The sequence below is a fragment of the Sciurus carolinensis genome, chromosome 7 (genome assembly GCF_902686445.1).
Source record: "Sciurus carolinensis chromosome 7, mSciCar1.2, whole genome shotgun sequence".
NCBI lineage: Eukaryota > Metazoa > Chordata > Mammalia > Rodentia > Sciuridae > Sciurus > Sciurus carolinensis.
The window spans coordinates 47567072-47590707 of NC_062219.1; the positions used below are offsets into that span (position 1 = coordinate 47567072).

The following is a 23636-nucleotide window of genomic DNA, read 5'->3' on the forward strand; positions in this document are numbered from 1 at the left end:
CTTTTTCACCATTGCAACTAAAAGACCTAACAAGAACAATTTTAAGGAGGAAATGTTTATTTGAGGGCTCAAGGTTTCAGAGGTCTCTGTCCCTAGCCAGCTGGCTCCATTCCTTGGGGTTCAAGGTGAGGCTGAATACCGTAGCAGAAGAGTGTGGCAGAGAGAAGCAGCTCACATGATGATCAGCAAGCAGACAAAGACTCCACTCTACAGATCCAAAATATATACCCCAAAGGCATGCCCCCAGGGACCTACCTCCTCCAGTTACACCCTACCTGCCTTCAGTTACCACTCAGTTAACCCTATTAGGGTTTTAATTCACTGATTGAGGTAAGGGTCATGTAACCTAATCATTTCTCCTCTAAAATCTTCTTTCATTGTTTCACAGATGAGCTTTCGGGGGATTCCTCACATCCAAACCATAACAGTGTCCTTTGAAAATATAGGAGAGAGAGAATAAGTGATGATGCAAAGTCATGAGAGGTGGAAGTGGTAGGATCTGGCTCACAGAGGAAGGGTCTGACTCTGAACTACACAACTACCCCTGCCTTTGAGAAAAGTATGCTGAAGTTGAGTGAGCAGAGAATGGAAAGGGATGAGAGGTTTTAGGAGAAGACCTTGATCCTGCTCATGACTATTGACCTCCATCTTCCCTGAGAAGCAAGATTTAAGGTCTTTGTGGAGATGGAGGTGGGCCGAAGCTAGATGAGGATACTTTCTGCTGTGGAGCATTGTCTATACCCTCAGCCCTTAATCCTTAAAATTGCAATTTTTTTTAAACCATCCTTCAGATTGAATGATCATGAACATGCCAGGGGAGAAAATGCACATGATCTTTGCTTTCCTTGTGCTCTAATTAATGATTCTCCACAATGGCACCAACACTCTGGGGATAGCGTCTGACTGGTCAGGCTTATCCGAGATTCCCCATGGATGATGAGAACAATTTCCAAAAGAAATGGGCAATTTGGTTGTGTGCCATCTTAAGGAGCTCTTCCAAGCAGCCATCAGAATGTGGCTACAAATTTTCCCCAGGTTTTCTTGCATTTGAAAATGTTTGTGATACACACATGGTAATGCCCACAGAGGAAAGCAACATAACTGACACTACCAAGGCTTGTTGGTGATTATCCCAAAGATGTCAAAGAAATGAGGAAAGCTGATAAAAAGCCACAACTGGGAAAAAAAAAAAAAAAAAAAAAAAACCACACCCCAGGAAAAGCAGCACAAAAATTGTAGACAATAAGTAAAATAGCCCAGATACCACTTTTATTGCTGGAGGAATGCTTTGAAACTGACAAGAAAAAATCTCCACTCCCACTGCCAGGAGTCCCCCCAAAACCATAACCTGTGATTGTCTGGTGGCTGCCTCAGACATTTCACATTTCAGACAGTCTGGAAGCCCTCCAAGACAAAACAATGTCCTTTTAAACCTACCAGACAGGTGAAAGATAGGCCTTTTAAGTTTCTCTGAACACCTGCTGGGTGTAGTCCCTCGGGAGAGTGTCAAATCAAAATGAATGAATTGAGGGAAAAAGTCCCAAAACTGGTTGCTCAAGTTTAGACAACTCAAGTGGCAATTCTTTACCAAGAATGTAACTTCTCCAAACTCAGTAGTTGATTTAAGTTGTATTTCTATGTGGGGACTCAGTCGGCTGTCTCTTGGCAAAGATTTATTCCTCTAATCTAAACATAATTGAACATAGTTGAACTAAGTCTTGATGATATCCCTGGTAGCTACCTTTTAGAGGCAGAAATATTTGTCACAAATTTGGCTTGGAGACAGGCAGACAGACCATGTAATAACTTGAAAGTTCTCTCCAGTTCTGGTATACTAGACTTTATATAAAAAGCTATAAAGATACAAGTTTAGAACAAAACAATAGTATTAGAGAATTTATAAAGTATCTTACTTTTTTAATTAATAAAGTTTTGATATCTGAAAGTTTAACTTGATGCCATGAGGAAGATCCCAGGGAAGGGAAAATTGAATTAGCAATTACTACTATATGGCATTGCTGGTTCTTGGAGATACACAAGAGTATTCCAATTATTATTACCTCCTCAGCAACCTTACTTGATCAATTTATTACTCCCCCAACTCTTCACACTGTCTCCTCCTTACTCATCAAGTTAGGCCCATTTCTTCAACCTCCTTCATTTATCACATACTCGGTGAAGACTATCCTAACTGGCCCATTACCCCACTTCTCTGGACTGAATGATTTGCCCTTCTTTAGTACTTCTCACACATTTCTACCCTATATGCTGAGTATATTCCTACTTGTCTTTTCCCCCAAATTAGTTTGTGAGTTCTGCTTTGGTTTCTTAAAACCTAGAGTGGTCCCTGCCACTTAATCAAATAATAGTATTTTTTATTATGTAACAAAATTGCAGAACGAATGAATGAGGTGGTAATCTAAATATCCAATTGGACTATCTTGGAAGGTTATCCTCCATTTCTCATTATTCATTTGACCTTCTATTGCTGATGTCAAGGTTTTTGTGCAATGTTCTCCAAAACTCACCAAATATAAAACAGATGAAATGTGCCTTTGAAATTACAGACTCATTTGGTCATGAGGATATCCAGGATGCCTTGACTGGTCATGCACAGAACCACATACTTTTCTTAAGACGGTGGAGATTAGGGTGAAGACCATAATTTTCCTGCATATTTCCTGAATTATATGCTCTCCCTTTTAATTTTCTGGTGTGATCAATCTCCATAACAAATGGGGTAAATATTCTTTATTCTACCTGTCCTTTGGGTCATGCAGTTTCATTTTCCTTAGGGCATATACTTTAAAATTAAAAGCCATGCGGCCTATAATAAAATGGATATGTGTACACCATCAAAAAAAGATCTTGTTTACCTTTGTAGGTAAATTGAAGACATCTTAAAATAACCACAATAAAAATAGCCATTATACCACCAAGTCCGGTTGAATATCAGTACCCCACCACCACCACTAAAAGTCTCTTGAATAAATTTCCTGTTTTCCCCACATATTGCCATTATCTTAATTTTGGTTCTTATCAACATAGCAGTGGCTTTCTCTTCTTGTCATTCCTGAAAACTGACTACCTGTTTGTTAATTATGTTTTGTGTGATAATGGTAATGTTATTTTATAGGGTATTATCATTTTTATTGAGATATGTGAAATACTTTGAAGAAATAACATCTATATTTTTCTTTAAGCTAATTCACAAAAGATTAATCAAATATGACAAAATATTAATGGTAGATATGTGCATAAGACTTTGCATTTGTAGTATCTAAAAAATAAAAGAATCAGATGTCTATCAATAGGGGACTGATTGAGTAGACTATAATATATCCATAAAATGAACTATTGGACTGCTATTTAAAAAGTAATGAGTAATATCTTACTTACTACATGGTATGATGACTTCTAGAATCTATTAAGTAAAAAAAGGAAGGTGGAAAAAACTGCTCATAGTAAACTAACCTTTATCTAAGAAAGGGGGGTTCTCAAATATATAAATGCAATAAATATTTAAATATTCACATATTATTCCACCTTAACAACATATGTTTAAAGTGGAAGACTAAACCAAAAACATTTTTTAAAAGGTTGCCATTTGGAGGAGAGAACAGAATGAAGGTAATAAGAATAAAAGTTAGACTTCTTAAAATATATCTTGATTGTGATTTGCTATTGCAACTATGTAATCACTTAACACAATAAACATGTTAAATTAAAAGCAATTACTAACAATTAAAAGCAACATTAAATAAATGAAGCTAACTGCATATTGAGTTAGTGGCATAACATATAAAGAACTAATGGAAATTATTTTAAACAGTTAATTTTATTGAGTGTATAATTTCAGCAGGATATACTTTAAGGACAAAGAACAGCAAAATTAAAAATAACAGCTCTCCATAATAAAATTACTTATGGTGGCATTGGCATTATTATTATCAGTCATTTGGATATATATGGTAGTAAAAAGAAAAGTAGTAATTATGTTGGTGTTATTAATGCCAGTAATTTTTGGCATGAGAAAAAGGGAATTAAAAAGATAAGTTTAACAAAGTTAAGCTATTAAAAAAAAGTGTAGTGTAGAATTTGAATTGGAAACTGTCAGTATGGAGTCCTTATATATTTTTGTCTTATAATATCCCAAAATAGAAAAAGGTACACTGACACATTGTTGATGGGATAGCGAATTAGTACAACCACTCTGGAAATCAGTGTGGAGATTCCTCACAAAACTAAGAATGGAACAACACATGACCCAGCTATCCCACTTCTCAGCATTTATGCAAAAGAACTAAAATCGGCCTACTTTAGTGGTGCAGGCACCTCAATGTTTATAGCAACATAATTCACAATAGCTAAATAAGGGAATCAATCCAGATGCCTTTCAATAGATGAATGGATCTAGAAAATGTGGCATATATACACAATGGAGTTTTATTCAGTCGTGAATAAATGAAGAATGAAATAATGGCATCTGCTGGTAGATGAATGGAAATGGAGAAAATCTTGCTTAGTGAAATAAGCCAGACTCAGGAAACCAAGGGTTGAATGCTTTCTCTCATATGTGGAAGCTAGAACAAAATAAGGGAAAGAAGGTGGAGGTTGCAGGGGATCAGATGTCAAAAAGATTTGGGGAAAATCAGTGAAGTAGAAGACAGAGAACAAGAGGGAGGGAGGGAGGAAGGAAGGAAAAGGGGAAGAAATATGGAATGAATTTAACAGAATCATGTTACATACATATAAAAATGTACCAAAGGGAATTTCACCATTATGTATATGTAGAAAGTTCCAATCAAAGGTAAATAAATAAAGGAGTGGAATGAAGATTAGTAGAGGAGGGAGAACAGGGGGAAGGGAAGAGGGGAAAAAGGGGACAGGAAATGAGGGTTGAAATCAAATTCCTTGCATATATGATTTTGTCAAAAGGAACCCAAATGCTATGTATAATTATAATGTTCTTAAAAAAGAAAGAAAAAAGAGTCCACACATGACATTCATAGCACATACTACAAAAGAAAAATTGATAAATTGGATCACAGTGAAGTTTAAAATTTCTTGTGCAACTATGTAATATGTAACAATGAATTCTTCTAAAATGTGTAATTATAATGCACCAATAATTTTTTAAACCTCTGTGCATCAAAGTGCACAATCAAGAGAGTAAAAACCAATTCACAGAATGGGAATAAATATTTGCAATCATATACATAGTAAGGGGTTAATATATATGATGTCTATAAGGAACTGAAGGAACTCAGCATTAAAAAAATACATGAATAAAATTAAGCAATGGACTTGAATAGACATTTTTCCAAAGAAGATATACAAATGGCCAATAAGCACATGAAAAGATGCTGAACACCACTAATCATTAGGGAAATGCAAGTCAGCCACAATGAGATACCACCTTACACCCATTAGGATGGCCGCTGTTCAGAAACAGGAAATAACCAGTGTTGGTGAGGATGTGAAGAAGTTGAACTCTTGTGAACCGTTGGTGGGAATGTAAAATGTTGCAGTTACTGTGGCAAACATTATAGTGGCTTCTCAAACATCTTAAATAGAATTACCATATGATCCAGCTATTTCACTTCTAGTTAAATGTTCCTCAACATTGAAAGCAGAGTCTCAAAGATATACGTGTACACCTGTGCTCAGAGAAGAATTGTTTGTAATAGCAAAAGTGTGGAAGCAACTTAAGTGTCCATTGATGGATGGATTAAAAAGTGTGTAGTCATATACATTGACATATCATTCAATCTTAAAAAGGAAGGAAATTCTGACTTATGCTATAACATAAATGAATTCTGAGGACATTAGTGCTACATGAAACAATGAGGTCACAAAAAGGCAAATACATGATTCCAAAGGCAAATATATGATTCCACTTATATGCAGTACCAAAAAGTAGTCAAATCCATAAAGACAGAAAGTAGACTTTCGGGATGAGTTCCAGGGATTGGGTGAAACTAGTAAATGAGGAATTATTGTTTAATGAGTACAGTCTAGGTTTTGCAAGTTGAAAAGAGCTCTTTAGATGGATGTTGGTGGTGATTGCACAACAATGCAAATGAACTTAATACTACAGAAATGTACACTTAAAAATGGTTAAAATGGCAACATTCAGGTTACAAGTGTTTGACAACAATTATTATTTTAAAAACAATAAATCAAATATCTATAGTAAAGGATGGATTAAACAAAGAAAAAGACCCTTAAGGGGCATTCCAAGTTTGCAACAAATGTAATTTCAATTATTTGAATCCAATTCAAACAGATAATGCCTCCAGGAAGCAAGTGGGAAGAAAATGCTGACAGAACATTTTATGATGTTAAGGAATAATTGTTAGATGTGATGCTGCTACTGATGGTGTTGTAGGTTTTTTCTAAATGTCTTTTCTTTTTATAAAATGTATTTTTAAATTGTAGATGGATACAATACCTTATTTTATTTGTTTACTATTATCTTTTTAATGTGGTGCTGAGGATTGAAATCAGTGCTTCACGTGTGCTAGGTAAGCACTCTACCACTGAGCCATAACCCCAGACGGAGTCTTTTCTTTTGAGATATATTTTATATTTACAGATAAAATGATGATATTAGGATAGGTCTCAAAATAATATAATAACAAAGGAAACAGTGGCAATGTAGATAAGATTGGTAATGTGTTGGCAATTGTTGAAGCTGACGTGTGTACATAAGGCTCATGGTATTTTTTTTCTACTTTGTTCTTGAAACTTTCCTTAATAAATACTTCTTTAAGATTTTAATGCTTTAGCATTTAACACTTGTTAAACTTGTTTACATGGCTCATTATTCTATTTTTCTCTCTGTTTACATGACAGTCATATAATAATATCCATATCTAATGGTTTTATTTTTTTTGTAATCACTCCTTCGTTGTCTATAGGGAAGTATAAATCCCCTCTGATGACAAATGTAGCCTCCTGTGACATTGCATCCAGTGGCAAGGCAATACCAAACTAGTCTGGTTCCTGAATATACAATGCTATTCTTGCATCTGTGTCTTCTCACATACTGTTCCCTCTTCCTTCAATCTGATAAACAATTCATCTTCCAAATACCTTTTCAGTGGTCATGTTCTCTAAAACCTTCCCTTATCAACTGTGCCCTGTCTGATGCAGCTCCCAGGCAAATTACTACTCTACTTCTCTGACATGTACATACATTAATCTTTGTCCAAATTCCAATGCATGATAATTATTTGGTTATAGGTCTTTCCTGTCCCTTTAGACTGTGATCATATAATGAATACTCAGTAAATATTTATTAAATCAAATTAACTCTTACTTTAAATATTGAGTGACATTACAACCAGAAGCAAAGGCTACAGTGAAAGAAATCTATTCAAAAACAAGAATTTTTTTTCATACTTTGAATCAATAGAGAAAACAAATCATAGTTGATGAAAGTGGTCATTAGAAATTTTGTTTTATCTCAGAACACAAAATGATTCTTGCCAAACAGTACATAATTATTACTGTGGTCCTAGGATTAGGAAACATAGAAAGGAAAGAATTTAAGCAGAGATTAATATCACATAGACAATAGATGTACTGACCATATTCATGTAGATAGATGTACTGACCATATTATCTCTTGAAGATAATTGAGCATTAAAAGGATGTAAAACACTGACTAGAAACACCATTAACATTTCCAGATTATGTCCTTACCGTTCAATGATTATTTTAGTAACAATCTTGCTTACCCTTTAAAAATGGACTCTTACAAATACTTTAAAGAGTAAGAAAAGAATGTAAGTCATCTACCTACCACTCCTCCCTTCCTCAACCTCCACTATTTCCACCTCTTCTGGTATTTGTTGCATTTCTAGACATAATATGCTCACATGGCCATTCTTTGAATTTTCAATGCATAACTATTTTTATGGTTATAAAATAAATTATAATTATAGTAAATAATCATAAGAACTTCCTTTTAACTTCTGCATAAAGAGGAAGCTTTCTCACACAGAGCCTGCAGCCCAATCACACACATGTAGGCATTCCTGATACGCATTCCTCTACTAGAGTAGGTTTTGAGCAAAACACATCATCACTTTTACTTCACTCTCCTCATTCGAAGTTAGAGTCTGGCACACACTCAAGGGAGGCATTAATCTCTATCTCTTGAAGGAAAGAATTTCAAAGACTTTGGGAACAAGTTTTAAAACCATCAGACACTATATGAAAGAGGTCTCAGTGGTTTCCCAGTAAAACTACAGGGACTCATAATCTTGTTAACTTTTAAAATTTCTTCCTTTAACTCTTGTCATCTGGGGCTAACTTATTATGGAGAGGCTGGTTTTACCATCATTTTTGTAGGATGTTTCATTTCACCATTATCTTACGGATTTCTTTCCCTTCTATCTTGCATGAAGTCCCTTGTTTCCTTGATCCTATTACTTTTCTTTCTGGGTGTACTTGTTTTTCTGGAAGAGTGCATATGCTAGATGCTTCCTGATAAGAAGTGAAGAAGAGATGAAGGTTGTGAAAATATAATCATCCAGCTTCTAGTTGTTTTTCAAAAGTTCAGTGCCATTTGATTCTTTATTCTTTGTTCTTCTACGTGGTAAGCTTTAGGATTTTCTCCATGGTCTCAGTGTTCTGAAATTGCACCATGATGCATCCAGTGTGGGTCTGTATCTTTCTACTTTGTTGATCACCTACTGGAACTCCAGTCTAGAAATCCATACCTTTCCTTAACATATGGAATTAATTCTTTAAAGGTTTCTTATCCAGTTCTCTCCAGTTCTCTGCTTTCTTCTGGAATCTTATTAATAGGATATTAAAACTCCTGGAGTGGTTCTCTAATTGCTTTTTCTATTCTAGCTTTTTCATCTGTTTATCTTAATGCTACCTGTAAAAGATTTCCCAAAGTTTATCTTCCAAGTCGTCTTTTGTATTTTTAATTTCTGCTAGCATCTTGTTAATTTACAAGAAATCTTTTATCCTAATTCTATGCTCATGTCTCCTCTTGTATCTCAAAAGTCATAAAAAAGTAGTTTAAAAATTATATAATTTTTAAATAATAAAATTTTAAATAATTAAAATTATTTTTCTTCAAAGTGTAGAGTTTCTGTTTTCTGCAAATCATTTTTTTTCTGTTTTCTTTGGCCTCTGTCTTTCATATTTTTCTCAAACCTCTAGAGCTCCTGAGCTATCCACTTTTACTAGATAAAATATGAATTTTGGTTCACAGATTAAGGAAAAACTGGAGAATATTAAGTGTGAATCTCAAATTGTGCAATTTTATTGAAGACTCTTCTGGGCAGTCATATTTATTAGAAATGGCTCTATGGACATACTTCCTGGAGAAAGAGGACTAAGGCCAGCCGTCTATATATTTCAACTTAGCTTCCTTTTTTTTTTTCAAATGTGGTGTCCCTCAATTCAGAAATCTTTTTTGTTTTAAAATTTTTTTAGTTGTCAGTGGACTTTATTTCATTTATTTATATGTAGTGCTGAAAATCAAACCCAGTGCCTCATACATGCTAGGCAAGTGCTCTACCACTGAACCATGACTCCAGCCCCCAGAAATCTTGTTTTAAAAATTTCAATCCAGAGATTAAAACTCCCATCTTCTGCGAGGGTGTGGAGATGCAGTTCTCAGCTGAGTGGAATGGGGACAAAGAAGACCATCCCTAAACAAGTTCTCCATCAACCCTTTCTAACAATGCCACTAGCCTCATTTCCAGAGGTTACTGGCACTGCTGATTCCTGAGCTGGGCCTCTCACAGATTCCATGATACAAATCTTGTTGCTTCTTTATCTTTTTCCAATTCTTGCTTGGGTTTCAGATTTCTCAGGTCTGTTAGGCCAATTATCATTGACCATCTGATCTGCTCACCAGCTTCCAAAAACTATGCTGTTCTTTCCTCCTTGCCTTTTCTCTGGCTGCTTTATGCCACTAAAAAAGATCCTTTTACTTTTGTTTTTATTGTGGCTAAATGTGCACTTTCAAACCAACAGTTTTAACCAGAAGTTCTCTCTTTTTATTGCCTTTTATTGCCAATAATCATATTTACCAAGCATCATTTATAATAAGAGTAAATTGTTAGACCTCAAATAGGAATATAGAGGCTCTGGAATAAAGTTTTAAATTTTAAGAAAATAAAAATACTATTTTAAAGAGTAAGCATCACCATACATCTGCAAGAAGAATTAGGCAGCTTCTAGCTGGGATAAATGTGCTTACAAGCCTGGAAAGGTTGTGGAATTCTGTTGGTATGAACGGTGCAAACAGATTTAAAAGTTAAAAAAAAAAAAAAAAAAGAGTGAACTCATTAAAGTTAGTCCTTTTGATTGCATATGAATTGAGTAGAAGCAGTTGTCTCATCAAGAAATTTGAGCAGAGCTGGAAGCTCAGAAAAGGGTTAGGATTGTTTTGATTTTTAAGAGGAAAAACATCTGGTTTTGATTTTATGCACTTCCCTCTAAGTGCTTTTAAATATCTTTAAAGATGCCTGGACACATGATGATCTAGTCTCCATGAAATAACTAGGGTTTAATGACTCCCCTATGTATTCAGGTACCTGCTTTGCTGTCAGAATAGGTTGTCCTACAACTCTACCATGTTTCAGATTCTAGTTTATTCAATTTGCTATTTTTGTATTGAACTCTGTGATTTGAGAATACGGTAAAAGGAAGCAAACAGTTGGTGGCCATCTGCCTCTGATTATCTAAAGTACAGATTCCCAAACTGTGTTCTATGGAACATCAATAACGCCAAAGTTGTTTCTGGGCACTCTATGAAAAAATGATTTTTTTCTCCTTTTCTGTCATTTAAATTTTGTTTCTTTACTACACGTATTAAGATATTAAGTATATTTACATAATAGATTTTCTTATGGTATAATCTGCCTATAAGAGTGTCATATACAAAAGAGCAACACAGACAATAAATCACCTGGCATATAAACATATGGTGTTTAAAACTCAATAATGCTTTTACCAAAATGCAGCATCTGGTTGCTGATTTATTATATGTGGTTATGAACTTTGTATTCTAAAATTTTAAGAAGTATCTGTGGCACTTTAAATGTTTTCTTCATAAAATTTACAAAACTTTACTTTTCTCACTTGTCTTATCAATTTTGTTGCTATTTTATAGGAGTCACAATACAATTTTTAAGTCTTCAAAAGGCATAAAATCATACTGGGAAGATAAAACAAAGTTTTACTATGTTATAAAGATGCATATGATCAAGTGCTTCGGTGAATTTGAAAGGTAAAGTCACAAGAGTGCAGAGAAAGAAATTATGGTGGGTTGATGGAGTTGGGGAACACACTGAGGAAGAGGTGTGATTTGAAAGAGGGCTTAAAAGATAAGAAATACTGTGTATTGGCAAACAGTTCTTCATAGGTTTCTCAAACATCTGCTCATATGACAAGAATTCAAAGTTCTGGCTACTTTTTATCCAAGTCATTTCTCAGGGTTATGTTTGTGACAAGTGACATTGAGAGATGAAGTAAGGTCTTCTTGGAGAGGAGCAGACTTAATTTCTACTTGCTGTAAAATGGTACTGATCTCTCCAGTAATGCAACCTGCTTGTGTGCAAGAAACCATCTTAGCCTCCCATGATGTCCCCATAGAACTTAGAGACATGGGGAACCCGAGCAAACATGATGCTCATGCTATTTGCTCTGCTCTGCTGTAATTAATACAACTTTGGTAACTGACCAAGAAATTTCATCTCTTCTGGAAGTTTCCATAATACAGTGAGAGACTACTAGCTTGTAGGTAAAATCAAATTTCAGACTTCACAATAAGATAATGAAAGAAAAGAGAATCATTTCAGTGGAGAAGTGTAACTGGGCCTGGAAATGGGTATGGTGGAGATGGCAGAATGGCCAGAAGACTTGATTAAATCAGAGATTATATATTAAAGAACACTGAAAAATTAATGGAGATTGGTAGGATGGAGTGGAGGGGGAAAGGTCGATTTTAGAGTCCTTGAATGATAGGCAAAGGGATTTAGATCTATTTTTTAAGTGAAGAAACCACATGGACATAATTAGCATTTTTTTTTCCTTTAGGGATATTTGTGTCACTGTAAAGTGCTGAGATGTACTTCAAGTTCACAGACTCTGTCTCCTCAGAGCTTAGGTTATAGCGATGGTCTTCTACCTGATTTACCTGACTGAAGTCTCTCCCTCTTCACTGAGGAACAAAATTAGATGCAATTTCCTTACTTATGTGAAAATAAAAATTTCCTTGTCTCCAAATTCAGGAAAGAAATTGAGCCTTAGAAAATGCCACACACTCAAGCTTTAAGCAAGAAAGCAACAGAACCAAATTGAAACCTCTCCAAGTTGACCAGCAACAAACATCTTTGCTTCAATGACAAGGACCTGGAAGCTAATCAGTCAATGGTGGACTCACACTTCAGATCATCAGCTAATCAGTGAAAACCTCACAATTTTGAAAGTTGGCTAATCAGCCATAGCTTCACTCCGGTAATTGTACTTCCATGTTTAAAACTGCCAATTCTCTACTTTTAGGAGTTCCCAAATTTCCTGAAATCTACCACTTCCCAGAACTCTATATAAAGTAGCAGATTTCTTTTGTTAAGGAAACTGCATGACAAGCCCAGCTCTCTTGCTTAACAAGCAATAAATTCAGTCTTTCATTTCTGAAACTGAGACGTGGTCTCCTTCAATGTGTGGAGCTTGGAGTCTAGATTTGATGGGATGAACAATAAGTGTCTCTCAGTCAGAGTGAGAGAACCTGTGTTTTAGAAAGTGATCCTCCAATTGCAGAAAGTAGAGCTTAGAAGAGGGAGAGACTTCAGTCAGGTAAATCAGGTAGAAGACCATCGCTATAACCTAAGCTCTGAGGAGACAGAGTCTGTGAACTTGAAGTACATCTCAGCACTTTACAGTGACACAAATATCCCTAAAGGAAAAAAAAAAATGCTAAGAAAGAAGACAAAGAAGGGACCACCTGAGGGCTGTATATATGGGGAGGAGCTGGTTCATTTTTGATCCACAATAAGTGCCAATCAAAACTATGTGTGGGGGCTGGGGTTGTAGTTGAGTGGTAGAGTGCTTGCCTAGCATGTGTGAGGCACTGGGTTGGATCCTCAACACCACATTAAAAAAATAAATTAAATAAAGGTATTGTGTCCATCCACAACTAAGAAAAATATTTTCAAAAACTATGTGTGGATATTGGGTTCATTATGACAGGTGCTGTTTAATACATGAGAAAAAATAAACAGAATGCTGCGAATATGGTGAAAAGAGTTCTAAGAGTTATTTTTTACAGAGCAACATTAGTTTGAATTAAATAGGTTTTTATTTTAAGCTGGCACTTTTCACGAAAAAATATCCTACAGTTATTGAATGAAACATTACATTTAAAAATATAATCACCATCATCCCATAAGACAGAATGAATTCAAGAGAGGTATACTCCTGAGGGACAAGCCACGGTGGAAAAATATGAAATGGCCCCTTTTAAGACTTGATGCTACTTAGCACATTCTAGAAAAGTCCTGTTCAGTAGGAACATGATGGAAGGGGCTTTCACTGAGAGGCTCTGGGCAATCAGGAAGTCGATGAGGCCACATTTTCAGTAGCCTTGACTTTTCATTTGGATGACTGGCATCTAACTTACCCAACCCTTAGCTAAAATATTTCCTCTTTAAACCAAAGGCCAAGTGTTTTCTCTGATATGTGGATGCTAATTAACAATAAGCAGGGGGTGGAGGGGAGAATAGAGATATTTTGGACTAGACAGAAGAGAGTGAAGGGAGGGGAGGACTCAGACATTATTACCCTATGTGCATATATGATTATTTGACCTGTGTGACTCTACATCATGTACAACCAGGTGAATGAGAAGTTATACTCCATTTATGTATGATGTGTCAACATGCATTCTACTGTCATATATAACTAATGAGAACAAATTTTAAAAATATATTTTAAAAATTCCTTTTTAAAAACTTTCTGTGCATACTCCAAGGCATAATTTATTTTCTCTTTCCTCAAAACACTTTTCTTATATTTTCATTACAGTACATTTCATTTTTATTCTTATTATGATCATTCACTTATTTACCTACTACTATGAATTGAACATCCCCTCAAAAACTTGTGATGAAATTTCATGGTCACTTTAATGGTAAGAGGTGGGAATTTTAAGAGGTGATCAGGCAGAGCCCTCATGAATAGTCTAGTGTTGTTATCCTGGGAAAGGTTTACTGACAAATGAGTTAGGACAAATTTCCTCTATCTCTGTCTCATGCTTGCTTGCTCACCCTTCATACATGTTATGACCCAGGACAAAAGCCCTCACCAAATATCATTGCCATGTTCTTGAACTTCCCAATCTTTGTAATCATGTGCCAAACAAATCTGTATGGTTTATAAATTATCCAATCTCAGATATTCTGTTGTAGCAACAGAAAATGGATAACATGGTCTATCCATTCCCTGACAGAAGAGATTACATCTTATTTATTTCCTGCATATTGAGCATTTTCTAGGCAATATTTCATTCAATGCTCACAACAATCATGAGAATAGGTAATAAGACTATTCCATATTTTATATATGCTGACACTAATACTTGGAGAAGTGTCTAAAGTCTCATCTGTAGGAGAACATGAGCCAAGAGTGCTGTTTTCTGCCCCAGTGACTAAGCTTTTAATCATGGGATTATAAAGACTACCCCATATAGTAGGTATTCTCAATGTATATTTGGATGTCTCTTGAATAACTAAAAATGGATGTATAAAGGAGTGGGTTGTGAATATGGAGGCATAGTTTAATGGAGCCCAAACTACACAAGGAGAATCCCTGAAAAGTGGTTGCAGAGTTTTAAAAGCAAAATGTGGACACCAAATACACAAGTTCACTTTTCACCATTGTCAATATCTTTGTCAAACCAGTTTTCTTATGTTCTCCTAGCAAAACAAACTCTGAAAAATGTACTAAAGATATCATAAGAAAACTGATGCGGGCTGGGGAGATAGCTCAGCTGGTAGAGTGTTTGCCTCGCAAGCACAAGGCCCTGAGTTCTATCCCCAGTACCGCAAAAAAAAAAAAAAAAAAAAAAAACTGATGCACAAAATACGAATACCCACACTTCCCATCTGACTTTAATTCCACAGTAACATATTCCACTAGATTGGAGACATCATTTCCTACTCCAGAACTATGGTCACCCTACTCTAAAAGGGCCAAATCACTTGTTTATCAGCATGGTCTTGTCTTCTGTTGATTATCCCAAAGTTTCAATCATCAGATAGCAGACATTGTAGGGAATTTGTGAGGTGGTAATTCATTCCTTTCAGACTAAAAACCAAAGTCCTTACAGTAGCCCAAGAAGGCCTTACATGATCTCCCTGCCTCCTTACCTCTCTGGCCTTATGGCCTGCCTTTATATCCTGACTTACTTTTCAATAAGGGCAATAGCTATCCTACCACCAGTATTTCTAATGTTTTTGAGTGTTCTCCTTTTACTTTTGTTTTCTTTTTTGTCACAATGTTTTTCTTCTCTTTATATCTCCAATTATTTACCTATTTACTATCTCTCTCCCCCATCTAGAATGTAAGCTCCACAGGACAGAGACTTTGCCATTGGTTCACCAATGTATCCCAAGTACCAAGGATACGCATGGAGCATAGTAGGCACTCAATAAATACTTGTTGGTTTAGTTAATAAAATAATGATGAAATATGATGAATCAATAGGAAAAAGATATACAACTCAAATGTAAAAGTAAACCAAAGACTTGAATAGGCATTTCATAAAAAGGAATGTCAAAATGATTAGTAAATAAATGAAAAGATACCCAAAGCTTTTAATAATTAGGGAAATACCAATTAAAATTCTGAGAGCTTTATTATATATTCATCAGAGTGACAAAAAATAAACAGTTGGGAATACCAAATGTTGTAGAGGTTAAAAAAAAAACAGTGGAAACTCTCATAGTAGTATAAATTAATAAACCATTAGGGCAAACATTGGACATTACCTGGCAAACTGAGACATGTGCATACTCTTATGCTACCATCTGTTCCTTGGAACAAATCCTGAAAAAACACACATGTACACCAGAATACAGATTCATGAATGTTCACTCTGGCATTGCTGATAAGAGCCAGAAACGGAATAGCTTAATGATTGAATTGTGATATCTCCACACAACGAAATAGTACAAGGCAAATAAAAAAATGCTGTTCTAGACATAATATGGATGAACATCACAAAACAATTCTTAGAGGATGATTTCATTCTCATAAAGTTCAAAAACTAAACATGAATAGTCCGCCTAATGAGCAATAAATTCATCCCAATGTTAGTTTGGTAACACACAGAGTTTCTAAAATTGTAAATAAAAGTAAAGAAATGATCACCTCCCACTTCTGGGTGAAAAGAGCTGGAATTGTGCAGACACATGGGGCAGGGATTTGGGGAGTGCTGGAAATGTATTATTTCTTTCCCTTTGGTGGCGACTGCATTGTGATTGTTTTTGAAATGTCACATAAATGTTTCATACCATTCTAGTTTTGATATCTCAGTATTTTTGAAATTGAAATAATTTGTCTGATATTAGAGACTTTTTCTGTCATTGGAACTTCTTCATGTTCTGGTTCTTATAGCAAAGGATTTTGACAGCATGTATCCTTTTTTGATTCAGATCTCTTTCATTGAATAAAAATATAGTATTATCAATTACATAGTCTTCACACTGCAATTCAAAAGAGATATTCCATAGGTAGGCAATGAAGAGGAAGAGATAAAATTAGGTCAAATAGAGCCTTACTTTTCAGGGCAGGCTAGAGTTTGGCACACAATAGGCAATAAAAGCAGTATGTGGGAGTTTGCTAGTGACAAAATAGGTAATGGTTGCTGTTACCAGGCCTGACTCATGGAGTACTTCTCCATCTTTTGTCTTGGGGAGAGTTATTTACCATAGGCCACCCGGTAGATAACATTCTGGTAGATAAGGTATTGTCAAAATTAGGAGTTCCAAGATGTTTTCACTCAGAGACATTTGGGTGCATGGTTAATTCTGTTTGGGGATGCTTCCCTTGGGAATTTCATCTTTAATCAGCTCGTAGAGTATTGCTATTTCTGGCCGTGACTTTGAATGAAGTAAAGAGATCATGCTTAACTTTACACCCTGTGGACTGTATGATCATGCCAGCACCCAGCAAAATGTGGAATCATCTCTTACATGTTTATTTTTCAGCAATATTAACAGCAGATGCTGTATCTGAATCTCTCCTAAGATTAAGGTTTCAGGTCAGCATACAGCTGGGAATGATTCTGAAGAATTCTTTGGTAGGCCAGCAAATAAATATACACCAAGTGGAGAAATGTTTCTTGAGCCCATGGTGTGGCCTATTTGAAGCCAGGCCCAGAGGATTGGTGTGTCATGCCAAACAGCAGTGACCAGGTTCCCACCATAAAATAATCCCACTATATCTTGGTCCCTCTATGTTTATTGAAAGCAGTCTTAGCTATCAACAGTTGCCAAGTTTCAAAATGAAATGTGAAGTATTAGGGTTTGCCGGGAATATCCGTATCTCTTCTGCTTACAAAAGCACTTGTGCAAAGAAGGGAGAAATCTGATCTAGGAATAAAAACAATAATGTAGCCACATTGCACCACAGGATTAGTTCCCTAGTTTTGGTTTTGCATTTGTTGACCACACAATCTGAGACTAGTAATGTAACCTCTCTTAACTTTTGATTCCTCATACCTAAATGCAGGTGATGTGTTTAATGGATAACCGATAAACTCATGAAAATGAAATGAGGTGAAAGATGCAAAACTGCTTTGTTAACTACAAGTTCCTCTGGTAAGGGCTCTTTTAAATATTTTCTAATTATGCAAGTTGGTATTTATTATTCATTAACCAAAAAAAAAAAAAAATCCAAAGATCAAAAGTGTCAGAGGTTTTAAAAAAAAAGTCCCTGTACCAATCTTAAACCCCAGGAGTAACCATATTTGACAATTTGGTGCTTATCTTTATATATTTTATGACTCTGTGTGTTGACAAAAAAGGATAATACCCTACTAATCTGAAGAATACTGTGCAGTAATTTTTAAAGAGGCAAATTGCTATATACTGACATGGAATAATAATATTCTACGTGACAAGTTACAGAACAACATTTTTAGTATAATCTTTTTTTCTTTTTTTTTTCACAGAATATGTAACTACCACAGGAAAGTGAATATTGAAAATTACAAACAAACGAGGTAATTTTACTTTCAATCTTACACATTTTTCTACTATTATAATTTTTATGTTAACATATTTTTATCTTAAATATATTTTCACAATACTTTCTAAAGACGTTAAGACAAAGCAGAACATATATCCACAAAATGGACACAGTATGGTACTACTAAGATGTAAGTATAAATGCTAGAACAGAAAAAAAGAAGTTATGAAAGGAAAGAATACACACACACACACACACACACACAAATTAGAACCAGGCACAGATGCACACAACTGTAATTCCAACTGCTTGGGAGGTTAAGGCAGGAGGAGCACAAGTTCAAAGTCATCCTAGCAATTTAGTGAAACCCTCAGCAATTATGCAAGACCCTGTCTCAAAATAAAGAATAAAAAGGACTAGGGATATAGTTCAACAGTAAAATGCCTCAGGATTTCATCCCCAATAAATGGAAAAAAATAGAAAACATTGGAAAATGAAATAAAAGAAGCAAAAATGAAAGTAGGCATGATGTGACTTTTCAAAATATTTTTTTAGGAAGTGGAAAAAAACTGATCATGTAGTTTCACTGCCAACTTTCTTGTTAAACATGATTCTCAACAACAGGATATTCAGCCCTTCTGACTAGTTCCTTTTAATGACCCTGTACAAATGAGGGCAAAATAGAACCCAGTACAGGGGTCTGCCAAGAGAGCAAGAGCTAAATATGACCAGTAGTCAATTGCCTTACAGTTTAAAGTTTCCATATTCCATTTCCTAAAATGTAGAAATCAGTCATAAATTTGAGGAATGGACAGGAATGACAAGCTAATGGAAGACAAGTTTCCCTGACAAGTCCTGGCATTACCAAGTAACAGAATTTACAACAATAACTACAGATGTCATTGCTCTCACTAAATCCATACATCCTATTCCATCAACCAATCCTGTCATGTCCACGTATAAAATTCATTTTTACCATTTTGATTACTGCTCATCCAATTCATGTTCGCTCCTGCCTATTTCTACTGCAGTGACCTCCTGTTAGTCTCTTCACCTCCACCCTAGTTCTTCCTCTTTTCTCTGCTATACCTTTCTCCTCAAAAAAAGACCAATCTCCCTAAAATGCTGAGAAGGAAAACCCATACTTTAGTATGGTTTCAAGGTTCTGTACCATTTGTCCCTTCCTTATTTTTCCAGTTACCTTTATGCCTCCAATTGTACTAAGATCTGTCACAACTCAGAGCCTTTGCATATCCTTTCTCTTCTGCCTGAAATGCTCTGCTCCCTACTCTACAGATTTCAGTTTCTCACAACTTTCTCCAAGCTCCTCCTTCCCTACTCTGAATCAAATCATAATTTCTAATTTCCTTCTTTTCGGTAATTATTTGTATGGCAAGGGTTCTATTTGCCTTTCCTACTCTGCTGAAGCTGCTTTAATGATCGTATGGAGGTTCATAATACTACCCTCTCTACTACTACATATTGTATTTTATTTATTTATTTATTGAGGGGGGGTGCCCAGGATGGAACTCAGGAGTACTCAGCCACTAAACTGCATCCCCAGCCCTATTTTGTATTTTATTTAGAGACAGGTTCTCACTGAGTTGCTTAGTGCCTTGCTTTTGCAGAGGCTAACTTTGAACTCACGATCCTCCTACCTCAGCCTTTGGAGTCACTGGGATTATAGGTATGTGCCACACTGCCCTGCTGCTGTACATGCTTTAAATTTACCATAACAAATAGCTTGGAATGTTTCTTCTGATCTTACAAACTAAAAGCAACAGTTATTGCCTGCAGTTATCCAAAAATATTTTTCAAAATTTATGTTTTTAAAAATTTTTCCTTTTCATCATTAATATTTTTATAGTAACCATATTAGAGCCATAAAATGCTGTAATAGTTGAAATACCATAGTAGATTTGGTTAGGAGTCCAGTGTGCTATCCACTGTGGTATGCTGCAACCTGCATGGCTAAACCCTAGAAACCAGCAAGGGAGGATGAGGGTTTAAGAAAGACACACAAACATTTACAAAGAGAAAGCTGGGACCAGGTGGGACACCGACCTCTGATGGAGGAACAGTGACCCAGATCTAGCACAGCATGTTTATTATATATGTTTTATCATCAAATGATTTTCTGTGGGAAAGTTTCTGCAAAGCAGGCAGGCTTGAATGTCATAGCACTTGCAAGCAATTATAATTATCTTGTTAAGAATTCGCTATCCCTGGCAGATAGTGTCTGAGCTCAAGGTCAAGACTGATATAATTTTGTGCCTTTGCACAGAACTTCCTCAGGCAGGGCATCACCATAGAAATTGGGCAATCTTGTCCTGTACCTTTAAACAGAAAGCTCCCAGAGCAAAATGCAGCCACAGCTCCAAACCAGTCAAAGACCATGATCCTAGCCACCACTCTCCGTATGTACAAGCATATTAGAATACCATAATTTTTAGGTTCCTAATGAGCTGCTGTTGACAAGAAAGTGAACTTGAAATTAACATCAGATAACCTAACAAAGGTCTGAAGTTAAATTTTTTCATATATCTCACTACTGATGTCTTTTATTTGAAAGTAGCGGTATAAAAGATCTGAGTCTTTTATTTGAAAAGCACCCTAGATAGGATATAAGACTTCTAATGTAGTCCCTGTTTGTCATTTTGGGTGAATCATTTTCCCTCAGTTGTTTGTTTAGTAATTAATATAATAAGGAGATTAATATTTCAATTTCAGATCTAAAATCCCACAATTTAGAATGGGGGAAAGCAATCATAACTAACACCAATTTTTATTTTTTTAAATGAATCAATAATTCAATATCTCAAAAGAAATTTTTTTCTCTTTTCATTTATAAGGTCATAACTCAGGATTGCTGGTTATACCAGAAGAATCTACAAAGCCCAGAACAGGAATCACTACATCTCCTTCAGAAGATCTTATACTGTTACTCTTCTCTTTTCTGTTTACATATTTGTGCAGGGTGCTGTAGTACTGGTTCTTTGGATTGAAAGTATACAGTGTTGAAATTTGCTGCCAGTCTTTAATGCTTGGGGTGTTGCATTCTTTTGGACTGGAGGACTCAAAGAAACATTTAATATTCTCTTTTGCCAATTCAGTGGCATGTTCCTTGGCTTGACTTTTAAAGATCTCCTGCTCCTTTTCCAAATAGATTTTCCAAAATTTCAGCTGCAGAAAACTAACTGGAGACAGGCACCGTGAAATAGATGTAAAAATCAGAACGAAGATAATAACAGTTGCTATGAGGATCCAGCCCAGTACCTTAAGAAAACACAACAACATAGCAATTTTTAGTCACTCTTTAAAAACAAAACCAAACTCATATATCCTCAGATAAAGTTTAAACTTCTCACCGGCTAGGATTGTGAACAAGCAAGAATCTTAAGTCTTAACCCCTTAAGAGTAAGGAGTGGCGGAAACTTCCCCAACTCTTCAGTACAATTGCTTGCTTGGAAAGTCAGACACAGTCCAAGTCATGTCAAGGACCCAGGAGGAGCCCATATGTCGATCACTCTCCCTAGAACTCAAAACGTGAATTTCCAACAAATCTAGCAAAAGGAAGACTCTACAGAACCTCTGAACTTTATAAGCCCAGAGGCAGCTTGCTGGTGGCTTTAGGTCAGGCAGACCCATTTTATTTGTACAGACCCATTTTATTGTGATAATTCTGCTGCCTTCTCCTGCACAGACAACTTAAGGTAGATTCTTAGTTTTCGCTCTTCGCTCTACGGAGGAGATAATAATATCCCTGCAGGGCTATAAGAATAATTAGGAGGTAAAGGTCCAGCGCAGCGGGGACGTGCCTACTCTCACTCTCCACCTTTCACTCACAGTGCCTCAGACTATATAGAGTGCCTTTTCTCCTTTTTATTCGTTTTATTTAAATATTCGCCTATGGTTTCATTAGAAACAGGCGCCACTCCAGCTTCTCTTTGTCACCGATTTGGAGAAAAGTCACCGATTTCTCCTTCAGGACGTCGCCCCCCTGTTTCTCCCAACCGCGTCCAGCGCCAGCGCCTGACCTGCGACTGAGCCTTGAGTTCCTTCAGGAGGTCCTGGAGATTGGACTTCTGGTCCTTGCTGCAGGGGACCCGGGGCAGCTGGTCCGCGCAGTCGGGGTAGCGGTCGCTGCACAGGTACTGCGCCAGGACCTTGCTCCCACTGGCCGCGCACTCATAGAACGAGCCCCCCAGCAACGCCACGGCCACCCAGGTGAGGGGTGCGAGCGCCGCGGCCACGCTGATCTGCGCGAACACTAAGGTGCCCCGCAGCCCCGAGCTGCACTTCGCACGGGCGCCGTGCGCGCAGCAGCCGGTCAGTAGGCGCCACGTGCGCGCGCTCAGTACATAGCCCAGGAGGAAGAGCGCGAGCGCCGGCACCAACAGGAAGACCAGGCCGTAGGGCAGGTTCCAGGTGGCGCTACAGGGGCACTGGAACACCGCAGTGGAGAAGATGCGCTCCCCGCCCGCCGTCAACAGTGTCACCAGGCCGTAACCCACAGCGCTGGGGGGCTTGATGTGCAGGTCCAGCACTGTCTTAAACTTTTCCATGGCTTCTCCTAACCCAAGGGAGCCGTGGACAGGCCCAGAAGTTTCTGTCTCTTCGCTGGCGTGTTTGTCAGATGAATTGGGTGGACTGAGTCTGGGGCTTTCCAACTTCTGCTGAGAAGCAGCTTTTGAAAAGGGAAGAGGGCTGTTCAGGCCTTTTGAGGTTTCACTTTCTTATTTCAACCAAACCAACTCTGGCTGATAAAGAGACGCAGTTATATACCCCTGTTGACTTTGATCTCCCCAGTTCCCAACCCTTTCCAAAGGGAGAGACACTGCTTAGCTTTCCCCCCAGCTCAGGAACAGGGTTGTGTAACCCTGTTCAGTTGGTCATTCTCTTTGTTTCCTTCAGTCTGACAGCAAACAAGGGCACGTTCATTGCCCTTTCTGATTTAGAGCAGTCACTTGAGAGAAAGGGGAAAAAACACCAGAATTTCTTCTATTGCAGTCACCCCAGTTCCGAAGTCAACTCCCAATTACAAAAATGCTGACCATTTACATGTAACATTTAAAGACAAACTTTTTCTTTCACAAACTAAATCACACCACAGCCCAGAACAAAGTCAAGTTCTAGTAATTCCATGGTGCTCTGTCCTCCTGAACAGAACCATGGCCTTAGTTCATATGGACTTTTCTCTCCTAATCTCCCCCATGGCATTAGACTGAATATATTGCATTGATTTACTCTAAGACCATCAAGTTGATAGTACTGAAGGGGGTACTTGGTTGTTCAAAGATCATTAGTTGAACCCCCCAAAATTCAAACTGCAGCTACATCTAACCTGTTGTTTCCTCTGCCCTCAATTTTCTCAAGGCAGCTTTGCTTTGACACAAACTATAACCACT

General features: G+C 36.8%; 1 protein-coding gene across 1 annotated transcript; it reads right to left on the bottom strand.

The window, feature by feature from the left end:
* Positions 1 to 15954: 15954 nt before the first annotated feature.
* Positions 15955 to 22888, bottom strand: Calhm6 (calcium homeostasis modulator family member 6). The gene is made up of 2 exons (XM_047557082.1): positions 22266 to 22888; positions 15955 to 21504 (listed from the first exon to the last, which is right to left on the bottom strand). Exons 1-2 carry the CDS (start codon positions 22791 to 22793, stop codon positions 21082 to 21084), a joined length of 951 nt encoding a protein of 316 aa, XP_047413038.1. The 5' UTR covers positions 22794 to 22888; the 3' UTR covers positions 15955 to 21081.
* Positions 22889 to 23636: the final 748 nt, after the last annotated feature.